At 47.5% G+C, this 20,324-nt stretch overlaps 1 protein-coding gene across 6 annotated transcripts in view; it reads right to left on the reverse strand.

Annotated features, from left to right (window-relative positions):
• LOC132507355 (nebulin-related-anchoring protein-like) overlaps nucleotides 1-20,324 on the reverse strand; it is a 70,298-nt gene that overhangs the window by 20,537 nt on the left and 29,437 nt on the right. For all 6 annotated transcript variants that reach the window (XM_060126621.1, XM_060126620.1, XM_060126619.1 and 3 more), the window contains 14 exons: nucleotides 19,478-19,585; nucleotides 19,135-19,236; nucleotides 17,352-17,549; nucleotides 16,642-16,746; nucleotides 14,122-14,220; nucleotides 12,929-13,033; nucleotides 11,672-11,779; nucleotides 9,775-10,086; nucleotides 8,540-8,644; nucleotides 6,348-6,446; nucleotides 4,578-4,682; nucleotides 3,754-3,861; nucleotides 3,121-3,234; nucleotides 1,244-1,441 (listed from right to left, as the gene is read on the reverse strand). In XM_060126621.1, the coding sequence (XP_059982604.1) occupies nucleotides 1,244-1,441; nucleotides 3,121-3,234; nucleotides 3,754-3,861; nucleotides 4,578-4,682; nucleotides 6,348-6,446; nucleotides 8,540-8,644; nucleotides 9,775-10,086; nucleotides 11,672-11,779; nucleotides 12,929-13,033; nucleotides 14,122-14,220; nucleotides 16,642-16,746; nucleotides 17,352-17,549; nucleotides 19,135-19,236; nucleotides 19,478-19,585 (1,866 nt within the window). The remainder of the gene's footprint in view (nucleotides 1-1,243; nucleotides 1,442-3,120; nucleotides 3,235-3,753; nucleotides 3,862-4,577; nucleotides 4,683-6,347; nucleotides 6,447-8,539; nucleotides 8,645-9,774; nucleotides 10,087-11,671; nucleotides 11,780-12,928; nucleotides 13,034-14,121; nucleotides 14,221-16,641; nucleotides 16,747-17,351; nucleotides 17,550-19,134; nucleotides 19,237-19,477; nucleotides 19,586-20,324) is intronic.

Here is a 20,324-nt window from a genome sequence, read left to right on the forward strand (position 1 = left end):
AGGGGCCTGGGCTGACAGTTTAAAGGGAGCCCCAAGTTCACTCCCCTTCGGCCACCGAGGCGCCCCGGTGCGTGCCGCCTTCCAATTGCTATGGCAACAAGAGGCAGGGGAAGCCAGGGCTCTGCTCAAGTGACAAACGGGCCCCTGAGTTGAGCGTGGCTGCTCCCTCGTTCCTCCACTTGCTGTCGGGTTCCTGACAGTTTATGTCACCTAGTAAACACTGTACACAGGCGGAAAATTCCAGTGGACAACAGTAACCCGGATCTGAGCACCGCTCAGCTCTCAGGCCCTGCCAAACCAGAAAGAGGGTTCTGGGGGGACTGTTTTATTTTCCAGCAGAGGTCCGTTACTTGCAAATCTCCCGGCATGGAAACGTGGTGGCAAGCTGGGAGATGAGGCGAGTACCAAAAAGGATGCTGCTGCCTGTTGGGAAGACACATTCTGTATCTCCTTGGGAGTGAGGAAATCCTCCAACGCTTCCCAACGCTCCCGGGCCTGCCTGCTTCAGAAAACAGGTGGCATGAGCTAGAAATGCCCTCATTGGGGTGGGGGTGGGGGGCGTGAAGGCCTCCAAGACTCCTTGGGAGGACTCAGGAAGGGTCTCTGGGACCCTTATTTCCCTGCCCTCTGCCCAACACTCTCCTCTGCCTGAAGTGGGTCAGTTCCAAAGGGGCTCTGAGCAACTCTCCCAGCAGATCTCAGGCCTCTTCCGAAGTTGGGTGGCCTGGGAACATATGATGCGCTAAGAAGAACCCCCAGCTCAAGCTGGGGCCAGAGGCAACACCGTTGGCAAGTCTTGAACATGCAAAACCATAAGCCTTGAAAGCGTCTTCCTTGGACACCATCCAAGTCCCAGCACCCACTTTCTCATTTATAGTTTTATGATCTTGCACGAGCTATTTAACTTCTTTGAGACTCACTATAGCTTCTCTGTAAAATGGGGATAAAGAGTACCGATATAGGGTCATTTGGAGGATTAAATGAGATAATGCCTGAAAACACAATGCTCGGAATTCAGCAGAAGGACTCAATAAACTGCTGTCGTTGCTGTTAACAGATCTGTGCAATTGTGCTTATGAAGAGCTAGGCAGGAACAAGCAGGGCAGGTGCTTTAAAAGAAAACCCAGGTACGGGATTCCTCACCTCCGGAAGCCCCACTGAGCCACCAGCAGTTTGTGGGTCACTGCCTCACGGTCAGATTTAAGAGGAAAAGAGCCTGGAGAGAGAGGCCCGGTCCCCTTACCTCACTCTGCAACCTGTGAGCTTTCTTGGCACAGCTGAGCCTCAGGTCCTCGGCCAAGGACGTATACTGGGGGAGTGGGTGTCTGTAGTCCTGGTCGCTGGCCAGGGTCTGAGCCTTCTTGGCGTGCACCAGTGTTACCATGTCCAATGGCAGATGGAACTGTGCCTTTGAGTGTTCAAAGTCTTTCCTGTAATTCACCTAGATGGGCAGACAGATCAATAGCAGCTATTTCAAAGCCGCCATTTGCATCAGGACCATGAGGGAGAGCAATGCGACGCGATTGTCCCAGGTGAGCCCAGGAGGCTTTCCTGGCAGGGCCAGGGCTCCTTTCTTGCAGCGACTGGCTTAACAAGCAGGGCTCGTCTCCAGGTCCTGCCACTCACCATCTCCAGCTCTTGGATGACCAAGGCCCATGGTTCCCCTACTTGGGGAAAATACGGAAGTTCAAGGGACAGATACAATGTCAGTGGTTCCCTTGCTCAAGTCCTTAGATCTTCCCATTTTCCAGAGGCAAGAAGACACATGGCTAAGCCGCCGCCTGCTCCACACGCTTTCTCCCCATCACCCTCTCAAGTTCAGACTGAGACACCAGGGGTTCTCCTCTCATGCTAGGTAACGGAGAGCTTCTTCAGACATCAGATGACATCCCAGTAAATCTGGGAGCCAGGAGCAGTGGGCAGATGCTTGAAAAGCCAGTTCTGAGGGGTGGGTATTCCCAAGAGCCCAACATGCATCCTGAGGGAGGAAGGGAGAGGCCCATTTCCAGACCTCAAGCTCTGCCCCAGTCCTCGGAGGAGCGTTTGAAGGTCCACAAAACTCACTCTGGGCTTTCTGGGGAGTCAGATGCATAAGCGCCGCCTCTTCCTCCACCCTTCCCACTGCCCTCCAAGCTCCAGCCACCCGTCCCTAACCTCCGACCCCCACCTCCGCGCACCCTCCCCACCCCTAGCATACAGCCAGGGACAATTCATGTCCAATCCCGCCCCAGTACCGAAAGCGGAGAGAAGTGTTAGAAACAGGGAAACTGAGGCAGGGAACAAAAGAGACGAGGACGTGTGAAACTGTGGAAAGAGCATGCGATGGCGAGCTAGCTGCACGTTCTAGTCTGGCCCTTGCAAGCTGACCTTGGGCAAGGGATTGAGACACTCAGAGTCTAGGTTTCCTTATCAGTAACCAGGATGAACAAGTGATGCTCCTAGAAATAAGTTGATGATTAAATGAGACACTGCATGTAAAATGTTTAGTCCTCTGCTACATGTTGGACACATATTCGATTTCATCCCAGCCATTAGCCAACTCATGTGTGGGCAAGGCGACACTGTACACACACACGTGCCCGCATCCAGGGGATCAAATCAAGGGGTGCAAACTCAGATGCCACCAGGCCAGACAGGTGGCATAAATGAGTGAAGGAGGCGGAGGGGGAGGAGGGGGTGGCTGCATGACTAGGAGAGTACAGATCCCTTCTAAATGGGGCTCTCAGTAATCAACTTCAACAGTAGTCTTGAGGAATCCAGGTCTGGCTTCTGCACAGAAGTCTAAAACTTTTACGTAAAGTTTTCCGTTTTGCAATTAATTCGCTCTGCAGACCCAACAGAACACCTCTGCAGTCCAAATCCAGCCCACAGGCTCCCATGTGTGGTCACTGGTCAAAACCCTAGAATGTCCAGCCTGGAAGGGAGCTAAGGGGTCAAGTAGTCCTATCTCTCACTTGACTGAGGAAGAAGCTGAAACCCAGAGGGGCCAAGGGACCTGACCACGCCACCTAGCTAGCTAGGACAGAGCCAATACCCTCAACCGGAAGGACACAGGATATCTGCCGGCTGTGCGTCATTAGGTGGGGGGCCCCCAGCTCCACTGCGTTCTCTCCCACTTACTTGGCTCTGCAGAGAGCTCGCGTACACTGAATGCGCCAGGCTGATATCATCTTCCAAGCTCCGGGAGCCGAGCATCTGCCCTTTCATTCTCTCAAATGCCTCTTTGTATTTGTACTAAAGGGAAAGAGAGCGGGAGAGAGTAACAGCTCGAGGACAAGGGACACGGAATGGAAGAGGTGGGTATTGGGTGAAAATGTTTTGTTCTTTTGACAGTAACTGGGTGAGTTAAAAGAAAAGGCGCGGGAGTCGTCAAAAGGCCTATTCTTTCATATGCAAGCCTCCCAATGACTAAAGGGCTGGGATATGAAATGGCAGGACATGAGAGCGCTTGGGCCGCCCACACTGGAGGAAGGTGGGTACATTGTTAACAGTCTCTTCACGTGGACTTGCTTTAGGAAAGCGCCTGGTGGAGGGTGCATTTCATCTGCCGGGGGTCCATATTTACAGTCCAGCATCAGCTTTGTACCCTGGCTGGGGGATTTTTGCTGTTGTTGTAAGGCATGTTCCTTCTCACAGTCAGTTGGGAGAGCAGAGGATGTTATCCACAGGCAAAAGAAGGCAGGGGTTAGGGGCAAAGGGAATAAAAATTGGTGAGGATTCAACATTGTCCTAGGAATGGAGGTGGAGGCTTACATCACTTATGATTTCACCAGAAGCCTTTGCCGCCTGGAACGGAATGGCATCCAATCTCAGTTTATAGCCACCGTCTCGAAGTTTGCTCCAGGATTCCTTGTAACGCGTCTGCCGAGAAGATGTGCACCAATAAAGACCCTCCCGTGACCTGGTGGTTTCCTGAACTCCCATTATCAGAATGAGAATCTGGTTTCTTGTGGAGTTTTTTTCCCCCAGTGAGAGATCACTGTAGCTTAGCAAAAACCAACAAAGAGTTGGATCCTGCCTTATGTCCACCCCTGGAGGGGAGAGCCATGGGGGTGGGTTTAAAAACCAAGAGCTTTGGAGTCAGAACCAGATCGCTCTGAGCAGCAGTTGATGGGAAGAAGGAGGCATGAGGCTGCGTGGGCACAGCTCTTGATGGAGAATAAAGATCAACGACTGTCTCTACTGAAGAAGAGGAAAGCGGGTGCTGATAGGGATGATAGAAGGGAAGAGTTAAGTCTCCCAAGTCTCTCTTTGGCTGGATGTCTATATTCCGATGCTCCCATATTCCAGCCCCTCAGTACAAATGTCCTTTGCACTCAGGAAGTTTTCCTAGTCTCATCCTTATCAATGAGCTTGAATCTTCTGCAGGACCAGCTACATAATTTGCAGGGCCCAGTGCAAAGGAAAACATAGGGCCTCTTGTTCAGAAATCTCAACTAATTTCAACATGGTGACAGCAGAGCATTAAACCAAGTGTGGAAGAACAGGACGCTTCTGAGCATGGGATGCAGTACAACTGTGCAGGTCCCTGAACCTCCAGTAATTAAAACCAGCCCCCCCTCCTCCATTAGCCTCACCTCACTGATATTCATGGCATTCAGCTTGGCCAGCAGGACTTCCGGGAGATCCGCTGTCTGTGTGTAATGATGCTTTATGTTTTCTCCTTGTTCCCTGTATAACCTCTGTGGATGGAGAGAGGTTTTGCATTAAACCTGGAGGAAGGTGGGTACATTGTACAGAAGCCTCCCCCATACAGCCGTCAGCCAAGTTACACTCCAGGAGACAAGGGCACTGCAGTTGCCACCTCCGCACAGAGACAAGATCTTGGGCGCCCTGCCTCTCCCTGGCTCGTACGGCTAAGCGCGGTGACATGCACTTCATTCCCTCCGGAGTTCTAGTTCCCAACCCAGAACATGACAGGCTGAAACTTCCCTCTCAGTTAATACTCCACTTGTAGCACGCTGCTGAGACGGGTGTCAGATGAGAAAATGATGGCTGGTTAACATCTAGTAATGTCGTTATTAACTATAGGCTAAGAAAGGACATCAAAATTCAGCAGGCACAAGAGAAAATGGCTCTTCCACAGGCGAGCTTTTCTCTGGACCTTCTACCCTCCTACCCTCCCGCCACCTCAAGGAATCTTGTGCTAATAAACGTTTCCTGGGTGGGTCTGGGGCGCTCTTCATCTAGAACTCTTATCTGGGCTTATGATAATTCTAGTAGTTAGCAATGACACGTGGAGTTGGCATCTGCCACCAGAGAAAGTTTCTAAACCAGGCTTTTCCATCCCAAATCTTATCAGATGTGTCCAAGTTTCTACGTATCACAGCAGTGCCCCCTAGAGTTGGTTAGGATAAGGAAAAAAGCAGCTATTTTCTTTTTTTTTTTTTTTTTCCATACAAAAGTTCTTGTTTGACCATCTGTGTTTCTCAGAATTAAACCTGCTTCTGAAGGCGTGATGGTCAAGAAATTATACATTTCTAAACCCGTAAGTTTGTAAATCATCCCATAACATATTCTGACAGGCACTCAAGCCATCTCAGAATGCCTGTCGAATAAGGGCCAACAGGAATAATTTGTTCAATGGGGAAGCAAGGGAGACATTTTGAAAGCCCTCCCCACCAAGTTTTGTCAATTTCCCGCATGGCAAGTTAAATGGTCTGAAGATATTTAAAAGGCACGTCCACCCTGCGCAATGACCTGGGGGCCCCTCTCAGTAGAATCAGCCGACCAGGGCTAATCCACGTCTTAACATAAATTTTTAGAGGACCTCATCATTCCGTCTAGTTTACGAGGAACCCTGCGCTGAGAGGGCAAAAGGCCAGATCTCGGCTTCATTTTATAAAGGGAGTATGGGAAATGGCTCGAAAGTTAGTCTAATGTACATAAATCAGACCCAAATCCTTTTCAAAGTCTTTGGGAGAATTCGGAAAGCAAGAATTCCTGCCGTGTGTCCCAAGGAGCCCTAGGCATTCTAATTCCTAGGTGTTATAATTACCAAGAATTTCGCCCAGAAGTCCCATGTCCGAAAACAGTGCTTCGAAACAAAAGGAGAGGGGAAAAGACCTCGACCACAGACAAATCCTGGAGACATGCAAATGGGGAGGAGTGAAAGCATGGGGCAGTGGGGTGGTGGAGCCCTCCTTGGCATCCTAAGAGCAGCGGTAACACCCATCTACATCCTGATGAGGAGGCCCCGCCACTAAGGTGAGCCCTCAACAAAGGATAAGAAGCTCCTTCATCCTTAGAACAACAGAAGGAGCAAGCCAAGAACCCCTGGGCTTCAATCGCAGGGTTGAAAGAAGAGCCCACTCTTAGAGTCGTAATGTATATACATTATCGCTTACATCCACTGCTTGGGTGTAACTAATTCTGGCCTGGACCATCTCCGGAGTGTCTTTAATACTGGTAAACTTCAAAGCATCTGGATGCTGACGGTACTTCTTCTGTTGAGCAGAAAAAGATCAAAGCTGTGAATTTTGTGCTGTTCTTTCATGCCATTTGAAAGAGAAAATCATAGGTTGCTTGAGATTAGAGTGAATTTGTGAACATAATTATTATTCGGCTTCCTCCATCTTTATATCCTAGGTGCCTTCAGGTTAATATTTGTTTCAATTTAAGAATAACCTCGTGTCAATTAACATTAAAGTATTTCTACCTGGTGCAAAGAAAACATCTCAAAATTAGGTTATACCAGTAAAATACTAGAGGATACACACTTAGTAAAGGCTTTTTTATATAGCCTTCAAATACTGTCTTGCAGTTGTTTACATATTTTAGTTCGGGTCTCCCAAGCAAGAAAGGACACTCACAGTTACATTGATCAGCTGAAGCTTTCCATTTTCCTTCCACAAAAGAACTGGGCAGAAATTACCAGAGTCAAAACCCTTGCATTTAAGTCAGTGACTGTACATTATCTAATCACTTTAGAAACCGGTTCAGTTAACATACACAATAATTCTATAAGTGTTATAAGAAAAAGGGTGCTATTATTGAAAGGAGTCATCATACAGTTTGAAACAGACTGAGTAAAACAAAAAAAAAATTACAAGAAATTCAAATGCTAACAAAGTCCTAGATACCCAATTTTGAAGTATTCTGAAAATTATGCTTCAATTCATTCCTTTTTTTTTTTTTTAATTACAGTTCCAGTAGACTGAAAACAGTGGCTACCTTAATGGGATTATGAAGTATATCTTTTCTCCAATCAAACAATTATTTTAGAAACACTTCCTTATTTATTGGGTTGGATATTTGTATACTGGGTTGTCTTAAGAAGACAGTTCAATATCCAGCTGAATTTGACCCATCAACTGTTTTTGTAAACAAAGATTTATTAGAACAGAGTCATGCCCGTTCACTTACGTATTGTCTATGGTTGCATCATGCTACAATGGTAGAGGTAAGCAGTTACAACAGAAGCAGTGTGGCCCACAAAATGAAAAATATTTACCATCAGGTCCTTTACAAAAAAAGGTTTGCTAACTCCTGCTTTAAATGACAGGTGTGTGTGCATCTGTGGCTCTTTCACGGTGCCTGGCTTTCTGTCTGAAAATTTAGAGGCCAATCCAATTTGACACTAAACTGGAAATGTGCCAAACTGGAATGAGATGGTTGGGAAAAGTTGCTGGAAGATGTCTTGCCTTCCTGAAGTCTGAGGACTAAGTATAAAGCACGGAAGATAAGCAAATCTGTTGAATAAGTTTGCAAAATGTGGTAGAAGATTAAGACCACCGTGGGACAAATGGTTCCAAAAAGATCCCTTGGATGCCAGACTTTGATGCACGAAGGAATCATCTCGAAGTCTAAGTGATGTGTATAATGGGAAACGGTACCATTAGCATCTAGTGCGTAGAGGCCAGGGATGCTGCCAAACATCCCACAGGCCCAGGACAGCCCCACCGCACAGAATTATCAAAACGTCCACAGGGCCAAGGTTGAGAACCCTGATCTAATCTTTAAAAGATCTGCTCAGGGATACTGCCCTAAAATGCGAGGAAAGGGCTCCTTTCATAAGCCTTCGGGTCCAGCGAGGTTGGCTGCAAGTAGATGGGAGTGAGATTCAAATAGAAATGAGACCCTCCAACAAAAAAGAACCAGAACCGTGTCACGTGTTCGACACCACATGAATATTCAAAAACTGTTTACACTGCCTGCTGCAGAAAGAAAGGGAGAAAATGTGCGTGAAGCCACAAAAGGGCTTTCCAGGTGCAATAAATGTATCTTTTTATCATCTGTCCCGTGTTGCTTCATTAAAAAGGTACGTTGCTGGGTAGCAATTGAGCTCTGTTTGATTGTCATTATTATTCATAATATCATTTGTCACCCACTTTGTTTTGGCCCGGGCTCTCTGGGCCCCTACTGGGGTGTGTTTGGTATGTAGTTTCCCTCTAATTACCAGCCTTAGTCTGGGTTTTGAGGCCTTTCATGTAGCTTTGCCTTCTTCTTTGCCTTTTGAGTGGAAATTATTTTAATTTTATACAGAAATGCCGCACGCCTAATGCAGCCAGGCCTGCTGCACGCTGTCAGGGAATCTCACCTCGCTAATGAGTGCTCCTGCCTTCTTCGCCTGCTCCACATTTAATGACCCGGTGGCGACCCAGCCCGTGCCTTTCATCCACTTCACATCTGCCCTGTATTGGTTCTGACAAAGGAGAAAGGAAAGAAAAAAAAAAAGGCAGGCCATTGTTGGTGTGCGGACACTTAAAGGGCTGTTAACAGCTCCCCAATGTCGCCCTGGTGCCGGCTGAGTCAAATTAGATGCCACTTTTGTCTTATCTATTTCTGCACCGTCACAGGTAGGGCTCCAAAATGTAAATTAATTTCCCGCTTAATTGGAGCCGCCCTGCTGCCAGCGGCTTTGGCCCCGCCCGACACTATTGGGGGTGGGGCCGCAGGAGCCAAATGAGCCGCATCCCTCATTACAGGCCACGCAGGCCTCCGGAAGAAGGCCGTCCTCGTTGTCTGCTTTGCCTGGTCTCTTGTTTAAAATGACATGCAGGGGAGAAGAAAATGAGAATTCACAACAGAACCCAGGTGGGGAGCTATTTGAGGGAATATCACAAGACATTCGAGGCTTCCCACGGTGTCAGTTCCTTCACAGGAAGCTCGGTGCGGGGCGGGGGGTAGTTCTCATTTTCTCCCTTGCCATTGAAGGAGTACTTTTAATGGAAAGCCATTTAAGTGGACACGTCTCTAAAACTAGCATATCACCTCTCGATCCGGAAAGGGCTCTACCTGGAAGGGTGCGTCTGCGCTGCCTCCACCCCACGCCCACGTGTGACAGTCTGGTTGCAACTGACCTGCCTGTTCGGTTCACCCACTTTCTCTTGCAAGAGTCAACCGAAGATGAAAGAATATAACGAGAAAGGGGAGAGGGTTGTTGACGACTAGCAAGGTGCCCTTTCTAAAAATGGGACTACCAACACTAGAATGAGTACCAGGGATGCTCTCCCAGAGCGGGCCACAGTTAAGGTCACAAATACATGCCTCCCACCCCACTGTCGCCACCGCCCTGCAAGAAAAAGAAATACGGAAAACATATATAGATCAGAATCCCAAGAAGAAAGGAGTAACTGTATGATTTTTGGGGGTAGTATAGAATCTAAAATGGGCATAGTTTGAGTAAAAGTTAAAGCACTAGGAAGCTAAAATGTTTCCACTTAGGGATCCAGAAACAGGTATCTCAGAGAATAAACGACATCCTGAAGGGTTTGGGAAAACCCTGGCACCAACACCAGCACACACACACATAAACCCACACACAGAGCTTACATCACTCTGTAAACCGTAAGCCTTCTTGGCCCATTCCACCTTCATGTCTGTGGGCAAAGCTGTAAAGTGATGGGATGCCGTCTTGTAGCCTATGTCTGTGGCTAAGTGCTGAGCCTTGCGGGCATGCACGAGGTGGATCATGTCCAGGGGGACGTGGCACTGGGATTTGGTGTCCTCAAATCCCTTCTTGTACTCCAGTTCACTCTGCAGCTTGGACATTTGCAGTGAGTGGCTAATTTGCGAATCCCCCTGGGCACCCTTAGCCCCAATGAGTTTCCCTCTGGACTTTTCATAGTTCTCCTTGTACTTCACCTAAATGAGAGGAAGAGAGCAGGGGTACATTAGCATCTCCTAAAGGAATTAAGTATCAAGCCATGCAAGAAAGTTAGAGCAAAGCCATACAACAGAATCCTATCAGAATTAGTGTCATAGAAAGCTTGCCTCCTTAGAACAACTGATGTATTTCCTTTGATCAAAGAGTGAAAAAAAATATTACTACTCATTATTTCCTTTTACACCTGGACTGCCAGAAAGCTCAGAGCTAAACTGAAAGTTCAGGTATAGAACAGTCTTCTCAATTTCCTGGTGAAATTCTATCTTATCTCTATGTATTTCTGGGTTTATTTTTAAGTGGCCTGTTGCTTTCATGAAAGCCACTTTATAATCTTTTTTGGTAACAGTGAGAATATTATAAAGAGAAAGTCATCACAAAATGAAAAAGACACGGAATATCTAAAATACAACTGCTGTTTCAGAAAGAAGCTCAAATTAAAGACAACTGAGGTACATATAAATATTTAGGAGTTATGGGGAGCAAAAGGGAGCACATTGGCCTGAAAAAGCACTAGGCCAAAAGTAATGAGGATCCGAAAAAAGAATAAATATAGAAATGCTTTGAAAACTGTAACAGAATACTGGTGTGTGGCATCATTTCAACATCATCATTACCGTGGCCATCAGGAGACTTGGGCTCTACTCTCAAATCTGCCAGCAAGAACAACGGTATTAATATCTGCCACAATTTATTGAACACTTACGATGAGCCAGGCATGGTATAAATCTGTGTCACTCAAAGTGCATCTGAAGACAAGTGCTGGTTTGTAAGATGTTACCAGTTGATAAGATAAGGGGCTTGTGTCATAACGGAAATCAACCACATTGCCAAGCCACTGTTTAGTTCAGCTGATATCTATATACATTTACGGATATATTTTCTGTATATACATGTACTATATATATATATACACAATAGATACAGAATATATATACATGTATATATATTGGGGTTTTTTTGGAAGCAAGACTTTCTCGATGAAGGAAGCAGAGTTTGACGTACATTCTGTCCTAGGCTCCTCATCTCACATCAGACTCATAGCAGACAGCACTGGACTACAGAACACTTAATATACCTCAATTCATTTCATTTCCTCATAACCATTTTGCAATTACCGATTTACCCATGAGTTAACTGAGATTTTGAAAGGTTAAACAACCTGCCCCAAATCACAAACTGGTAGGTGATGGAGTTGGGATTTTATCCCAAGTCTATCCGACACCAGAGCCTGTACTCTTAACCATCAGCAGGCCTCTACAACCTTAGAAAGTCATGGAATGTCTCTGGGCATGAGCTTATCTGTAAAATGAGTGACTTGGATTACCACTCACACTACTACTGCTCATAATAACAGTTACGACTTACCAAAAGCCAGTGTGCAGCAGACAGTGTACCAGACACTTCAACGATTATCTCACTGCAAGGTGGTCATATTTATCTACATCTTACACATTAGAACCCTGAGGCTCAGAGAGACTGAAAACCTGCCAGGACACGTTCAGACTCTCCCAGATGTAAATGTCAGGATTCGTGGTGTTGAGCACAAGCTGGGGACTGGCTTACCTCGCTGGCCAGGTCCCTCTTGGCTTTGGCTGCCAGGAAGGCCAAGGAGTCAAGACGCAGCTCAAATCCTTTCGCCTTCTGCTTTTCCCAGTTGCTCTTATACAGTTTCTAAAGGGATTTAGGAGAAAAGAGATCATCCTCATGTGAGAGGGCTTCGCTTAGACTCTTCAATGACCTCTCCAAGAGGCAAACACCTATTACATCCTTCTGTAGAAACCCTGAGAGCCAGAGAAACCTGTAACTGGAATACAACCAGGCCTTCTTGTTCCTGCCTTAAGGCCTCTTGCCACATAGGGCTTTGGCCAAAAGAGGCAGAAATTGAACTCCAGAAGACTTGGAAAATACTAGGCGTCTTCATGGAAGTCTTAATGACTTGTCATGGCTGGAATAACATTGCACAACACACAGCAGCATGTCTGAAAATTCTCTTCTCCATCTCTGTCCACACACCCCGCCAGCCCAGCAGCTGCTCCAGCTGCACCCCTTTTCCTTTCCGAGCCCAGCCTCTAGTCCATGTGGGTCTTTTCTTTGTTCCTCCCATTTTTTGTCCTGCCCCCCACCTCCAGATTTCAAGTTCTTTCTTCTGGAAGCCTCCCTCCATTTCTGTGTGTGAATCAGTTTAGCTTCTGTTGCTCCTTCTAATTCTCCCCTCTACCCATTCCTCGGATCAGGACCCTAAAGACCTGGGAGCCAAGCAGAAGAGCCAAGAAAGGCCCCCCCTTAGAAGACAGAGAAGGAAAGCTGGAACTGTGCAAGCTTTCGTGTCTAAGGAACAACTGCCCTGTGAGCGCTCCTCTGAGTGTTTTGCATATAGCAGCTCGCTGAAGCCTCAAGGCGACCTAATGTCGAGGAGACTAGGAGTGCCCTCATGTCCCATTTGGGACAACCAAGAGAGAAGAAACTGGTTAAGCTTGCACACCTAGTGAGTGTTAGAAACAAGGATCAAACCCAGGCAGTTTGAAGCTAATGTCTGAGCTCTTATTTACTCCCCTCTTAATGCTGTTTTAACTCCAGTCCCGGAATAACCACTTCCTCCTACCCCATCCTAGAGTCAGTGGTTCAAATCTCCCACCAGCTCATTCCTACCAAAGGCTGGTCTTCCCTCCCCTAAGATACTGGTCACGAGCTGTTTACAATGACCAGACGTACGCAGCCTCAGCTGACACAGACACACCGACATGGCTGGTGGGTTCTGTGGACCAGGCGCCTACACACAGGGAAGCAGAGCCCTGGGCTGCTCACTCCCTCTGGCTGTACCTCACTGAGATTGGCGGCGTTGGCTTGGGCCTGTAGGAAGAGAGGCTCGTCTTTGCTGATGCTGTACTGATGGACAGACTGCTCGTGCCCTGCTTTGTAGACCACCTGTAGGGAGAGAGCACCGGGTCAGAAGCAGGAGGCAAGGGAGGAGGTGGCTGGCCGCTCAGCTCCCTGTGTCTTACGTGGAAAGTCCATTACCAGACCAACCAGACCTGATGCTGCTGGCAGCGTGCAGGAAGCGAGGCTTAACGCAGAAGAGGTGATGCAGGAAGGAGCAGCAGCGGTGAGGGGCTGGGAGGAGAATGTAGCCGGGGCGTCAACCTGAGACCCCCTCTAAGGTTTTCGTTTTCACACCTTTCCCTTGAGGAGGCATCGACTTCCCCAAGCTGTTCCCATCCACAGTGTCCATGGCCACAAAAAGTAACCCACCTGAGGGCTCAGACGAGCACAGACTCCCCAGGTGGGAAAAATAAGAAGCATCCCCTGTCACCTGCACCCCATAATCAAACCTAATGTTTCCACAGGTACTGACACCTGGAAAGTGAACAGTAACCAAAAAGGCAACATGAGTGAACATGTCCTCTGTGGAAACCATATCACTCCTGCTCTTTCTCTCTTCCACCCTCTCCCACTCCCCAGCTTGAGTTTCCATGCAGTGGTTTTCTGCTGACTCTGAACTATGCTGACTGCATGCTTTCTGGCAGGTGTACCTGGACCTCTAGGAAGGAAAGGTAGGAATGTCCTGGCCAGATGGTAGCAGCTACACCTGTTTGGCCGTTGACCACTAACATGTAAATAACATATGTGGTGTTTCGTTGTCCCACCTTCCACATTTGAGCTCAAGTGGGCATGAAATGCACACATCCCACAAGCAAATGTTATCCTCCTCTCTCCTGGCTCCAGAATTATGGAGTCTTTGATAAGAGAGAAAAGAAGGAGAAAGAAAGAAGGAACTAGGAAAGACTGAAAGCTGAAAAGGAATGTCAGTTGACATCTGCCCTTAACAACCAGAGGAGAAGTGTAGTGGGTGAGGCAGGGAGGCCTGGAAGCCCATAGAGAGCTGGGTCCAGCCTATTTAAAGGAAAGGCTCTTCGGTCCCTGGATCGTGCATGGGCAGCACCCGCTGCTGTCCCCAGAGGTTCCCAGGCCCATGACACAGCAGCCCGGTAGAGAAAGGGCAGCCTGGGACTCACCCCACTCTGCAGCTCCTGGCTCCTCTTGGCGTGCTCCATCTGGGAACTGTCGGCCACACTGGTAAACTTCAGCTCGTCCACCCTCTGCCTGTAGTTTTTCTGTTTCCAAAGAAAAGGGACCCCATAGCATTAGGATCGGGCTGTCCCCACCATCACACACATGCATACACACGCATACCTTCTGTGACCCAAGCATTTCCCCAGGGGGGATGCTCCAGCTGGTCCTATAGCTTAAAGAGGACCATGCAGACCTGAGACTTCCAGCCCTGGTGAGCTTGTTTGAGTTGCTACTACTGAATGGGGACTGGAATTTTCCCTTCTGTGAACGCTGTATGTTACCATGAGCCCTGGGATGGAGCCGTTTTATAAACCTAGATCTGACATAGGAGAGCGAGGTGGAGGGAACTTGGACTTTACAACCATGAATCCCAAGGTCCAAATCTCCCCTCTACCTATTCGGCTTCACGGCCTTGGGCACATCACTGGATCACCCGAGCCACTCGGGCTTGGACTGTACAGTGTGGAAAACAATAGAAGCTGCTTCACTGAGGGTGGTGCGGAGGCTTCCATGCCACACTTCCCATGAGTCGAGTCCCTGGGCAGAGTAAGTGTTCACTATGCTCGCCATCACTGTTATTCACGGTGCCGTCAGGATGACCCAGGAAGTATCAGCTCTAACGAAGGGCAGCGCCAAGAGTCACATTCAGCAGGTGGGTGGCAAGGTGGGATTTGCCCTCCCAGCTCTCCGTGTTCCAGATCACTGGGCTTGTCTTCATCATGTTGCCATCTCACAGCCACCATGCAACTGGCAAAATTTGAATGTGCTAATTCTGTCCCCCCACGGGGACTTCTTGTCCTTCCCGGAGGCTGGTTCCTCTGGCTTTTCCGTTGGAGTTGCCAGAGTTGATGGGAAAGGAGGCTGCTGAGAATGGCTTATGGAAGCCAAAGCTTCACGTGGTAGGGAGATCAGAGACGAGCAGAGCCCCCAGTGCTGTCAGCAAGAGGGTTGTCGATACTAGTCGAACCCAAAATAGGGATTGGAATATGGAAAACTCCAAAATTTCTTCCCTTCGGGAAAAAAATGAATCTGCAAAAAATATTCCAAAGAGACTTGTACTTTTTCTTTCTCATTCCAGTGTGTTGAATGGGAAAACTCCTTCCCTACGTAATTGAAGGAAGTCACAGTGCCCCTCCCATGGCTGGAAATTCCCGGGCATCCCAGCCTCTGCATTGGTCAAATCCTAAGTGTGTAGGGAGGTACCAAGAACCCACTCTGCCCAGGGCAGAGCAGGGACATGAAAAAGGCAAAGGAAATGATACCTTCTTGCCCCTTGAGGAGCATGAAAATTAGTCAGTATAGGAAGTGAGACAGGAACGGGCATTCCTAAGGCAGAAGGTCCCCTTACTGCACCCCATCCAAGTCAAATGGGGTTCGGCTTTGCTCCACCTGGATTTCAGTTGGTCTCAGAGAAGTTAAGTAATGAGAACCCTCCTTATTTATGCACTCTAACTTTCAATGTGTTTCTGTCTGAGAGAAGGATGAGTACAGTTGAAAAATGAGAATAAATTACAAAACGTGTTTGGGGGATTCAATTTTGTTTAATAGTCCAGAGCTGGGGTATTGGACCAAAATACTGGGTACAGATCCCAGCCCTGCCACTTACCGAAATGTGGTTTTGTCTCTCACCTTTCGCAAATGTAAAATGGGGATATTACTAGAATACTACTAGTGTCTACTCACATAGCAATAGTAAATGTGAGCGACAAATGAACAATAGGTATGCAATACACTCAAAGTCATCAATGAATGATAGCAGTGGTTACATAATTATTACCAGTCCATAAATGGCAGCTGTTATCGTCACTATTATTACCATATGCGAGAGAAATGCCAACTCAGCCTTCCTGGCACCGAAATAAGAAACCCCTTTGAAGATCCCAAACAGAGCTCCCGCAATAGTCCCATTTCCAAACGAAATGTCCTTCAAAAGTCCTCCTCTGCCTGCTGCCAACACCAGCTCTACACGGTATAAAGAGAAGCACAGGCTTGGAGCCACGGGGACTTTGTAGAGCATCCTTTCCAACGTTCTCATTTTTATAAGAGAGAAAGAGGATCGGCAGTGTTGAGTGACTTGCCCGAAGTCTGCAGTGAGTTTAAGGCACACGCACCATGAGAATGCCGACCTCCAAACACCAGATTCTCTGATTCAGAAGGAATCACACACTTCTTACACAACAAACATGTTTCCTACGTGACTAACTGTATATCACAACCGTTCTGAACGAGGCTTTGGATCCAACTCCTACTTTTAGTTGGCTTCTTACAAATGCCTCCCCGGGAAGCTTGAGGGTATGAAAGTTAGTTCAGGGTGTGCTATGCATGCAAAATGAAGACGTGCTCTTCTGAGTCTCACTCAAAATAAGCCTGGGGATGGGGGAGGAATCAGAGGGAAAGGTGGCTCTCTCGGTGGTGACTTGGGCTGAGAGAGACTAGAAGCTGGGGGCCTGGGCTCAGGTTACCTCGCTGACCAGCTGCCCAGCCTTCTTGGCCTGTTCCAAAGTGAGGCTGCCTTCCGTCAGCCACCCAACGCCTTTCATCCACGAGAGGTCGGCCTTGTACTGCAGCTGCAAGAGAAAAACCAAGCTCTAATCAGACATGTGGATGCGGATGGGGCAAAGTTAACGGGCGAGTTAGGAAAGCCCTCGATCCTGTATCTGTCTCTGTGGAAGAGCTGCTCTCCGCTCCGTTATAGTCGGGCGGAACTCTGCTTGGGGGTGAAGCCACTGGCTCACCTTGTAATCAGAAGAGGCTGTTCTACCTTAACTCTGAAACACCTCACTGCCTTACCAAAAAGAGGGATTTTCAGACTTTTTGCCTAAGGAGCTTATCTGCCAACCTGCTACACTTCCCAGATGTACTTTTCAACATTTACCAGATTTACCATTTTCAACACTTGCTTCCTCTTTGCTCATCCCGTTACCAACACATCTTGACTTTCGCAATAGCTCTGAGCCCCAATCCTCCACCCTCTCGTCTCCACCGTCTTGACTCATTCTCTATCTCTACCTCCCCATCCATCCTCCCTGGGCCTGGCACATCTCCAGAAATTCTTCTTGGTCCTCTGAGTCACCTAATAGACTCATGCACAGGTTCTAAATCACTCTGAAATTGTCACTGTATCCAGTTGCAAGAGATGCGTGGGGAGAACTGGCAAAGGGCCAGGGCTCACCTCACTCTGCAGCCCATAGGCTTTCTTGGCCCAGCAAGTCTTCATATCTTCAGGCAGCACGGTGTATCCATGCAGTTTCTTCCTGTAGCCCCGGTCACTGGCCAGAGCTTGGGCCTTCTTAGCGTGCCTCATGTTGACCATGTCCATGGGCAGGTGAAAGTGGGTCTTACTCTTTTCGAAGCCTTTCTTGTATTCAACCTTGAACGCACCAAAACACGCTGTATTACATGAAGCCTGCCTTGGCAGGAGTGATGTGAAAACACCGGAAAGTAGGCCAGGTTTCCATGAGGAACTGGCGCTCTGGACAATGGTACCTGTCTGTCCAAAGGATGTGACCCAAGTCTTGGCTCTGTAAGGTGGTGGCACCTGGAAACTGAGGTCTCACACTACTTTGTCTCTGGGAGGAATGCCTCCTAACTCTTTTTCCCCAGTTGCTCCAGGAAGAGAACGCTCTACCTGTGGTTTCTGTAGAAACTTTAAGAGGCAAAATAACAAAGCTTGGGCTCCAGGGCTTTGTCAGCTAGAAGACCTCTAGAAAGTCACATTACCTCTCTAATGGCTCATTTTCCTTGGAGGGCTATTGTGATAAGTAAACAAAAGAGTAGCTCAAACCCACTTAGTGCAGGGATGGCATAGAGCAAACACTTGATAAATGTTAGCAATGAGGATGGATGACGTGATGACGGTGGTGATGGTGTTTCTGGTGATATGGTGATAGTGATGGTGGTATGGTGATGGTGTGATGGTGAGGAGAGGTAGTACAGCAGAAGCAGCACGGTGCCAGTAAGTAAGAGTTCTAGGGTCTAATTCTCCACTCCTCCACCACTACCACGGACTACTATATGACTTTGGGCAAGTCCATCCTTTTTGGCCCCATTTGCTCCACCTGCAAATGGGAAACACCAATTTGTTCTCTGTCTAAACTGAAGCCAAATGCCTCATGACTCTGCACATCATAGGGCCTGTTCTGTAGGCACGACCACAATGGTGACCCAGATGCCAACACTCTTATTCTATTTCAAGCCCTGGGTCCTTCATGACTCATTAGGTAATTATATCTGACTGCATCATCAGAGCGGCATAAGCTGACCTCACAGCGTAGAGCAGGCCCTCGTAAAGCAGAAAACCAATGCCTGTGCTTCCTTTCTGCCTGTTTGGCATTGACAACGAAGTCTTAATTAGAAACCAAGTCTGCCCTTCTGGCAGAACTTTCCTTCCCCAAAGTCTTCTGGTAAGTGACATTTACCAAGGTTAACCTCCAGCCATTACAGTTGTTTACAAGCAGTGTCATTCTGAGTGGTTGGAGCCTGGATGCCCCAGTTGGTGGCTAAACATTTTGGATATCGTGTGTGTTCGGATGAGAGGATTCATCCAGGACATCACCTCAATAAACAGGATGCCTCCTGTCTAACTCTCCCAGTAGAATTAAGCTCCATTAGGGAGGAACCAGTTATGTGCTGTTTGTTCTTACGGCCCCAGTGTCTCACACCGTATCTCACGCAGAGTAGTTGTTTAGTAAACACCCGCAGAGTGAATAGATGTGGCCCATCGTCTTGTACCGTGAACAGTAGATGACGGTCCCCGACCACATGCTTCTCATCTACTTTAAAAGAACAGTATCCTTTGCCAAAATAAAGAAAGAGAAAACACTTCTCATGTAAGCCAGGAAAGAAATTATAAGTGGAAGTGGAAAAAATAACAGTCTCCAGTGAAGCAGGCTGGGGGAGAACTTTCAGAGCAGCACAACTCTAAGTGAAGCTTTGGGGGGTAGAAAAGCGTTTACCTCACTGCTCATCTTGGCAACCTGCAGGGAGTGCAGAAGCCTCGTGTCTGTAGTTCCCAGGACTTTGCCTTTTGCTTTTTCATAATCTTCTTTGTATTTAATCTTGAGAGAAAGAGGAAAGTCGACTGTGAGAGAGAAACTTTGCCATCTAAGGGGCTGTGGTTTAACAAGTGCAAGGGGAACAAATCTAAAAAAACACCTCGCAGTCTTTCTCGAACCCAGTGGAAGATTAAAGTATAGCGATGTTTACAATGTTAACAGTCATTATTTTTTTCTGCGGGACCACTGACGTTTCACCGGAACAATTTCTTATGCATTTCTGAGTTAATGAGAGAAAACCTACGTTGCTAGCAAGCTCTCCAGAGGCTTTGGCGGCCAGCAGAGACATGGCATCCAGCTTCATCTCAAATCCCTTCCCCTTTGTCTTCTCCCAGCCTTCTTTGTACTTAACCTGACAAACAAGAACGCAGGTGAATGGGAGTCGCTATCCAGAATCCTGCCAAAAGTTGAACAGAATTTTGTTTTTTCAATAACAAAGTCTTCTTCTGTTTACAGACCAGAATTTTGGCTGTTATCAAAGTGATAACATCAATTATTAACACAGTTGATTCCCTCACTATAGGGTCATGCGGGGCAGTGCTAATGGGAGGGGGCAAAGAGAAGACCCATGGGTTCATCCTAGCGCTGTTGTTTCCTGATCATGTGACCTTGGACAAATCACTTTACCTCTTTGGGCCTCAGTTTACCATTTGAAAAAACAATATTATATTATCTGTCTCAGGGTAGCTGTGAGAATAAATTGTATACACGAAAACAGATAACCTAAGCACGTAAGGTGCAACACGGATGTAAGTTATTATTATTGCCATGGTAGTAACACCTGACTCTCTCTATCTGATACCAAAGCCCAGGCCACCAACTGTGTCTCTGTAGTAAATGCCTCCAAGGGGTTATAACAACTGAATAATTCCATATGTAAAGTGCCTATCCCAATGCCCAGCACAGAATAAGCATATGGAAAAGGTTATTCCTTCTTATTTATTTTGTTTTATTGAAGTATAATTAATTTACGATGTTGTGCCAGTTTCAAGTGTACAGAAAAGTGATTTAGGCCGTGCGTGCGTGTGTGCGCGTGCGTGTGTGTGCGTGTGTGTGCGTGTGTGTGCGTGCGTGTGTGCGTGTGTGTGCGT

This window comes from Lagenorhynchus albirostris, chromosome 16, assembly GCF_949774975.1.
Source record: "Lagenorhynchus albirostris chromosome 16, mLagAlb1.1, whole genome shotgun sequence".
In the NCBI taxonomy this organism is placed as follows: domain Eukaryota; kingdom Metazoa; phylum Chordata; class Mammalia; order Artiodactyla; family Delphinidae; genus Lagenorhynchus; species Lagenorhynchus albirostris.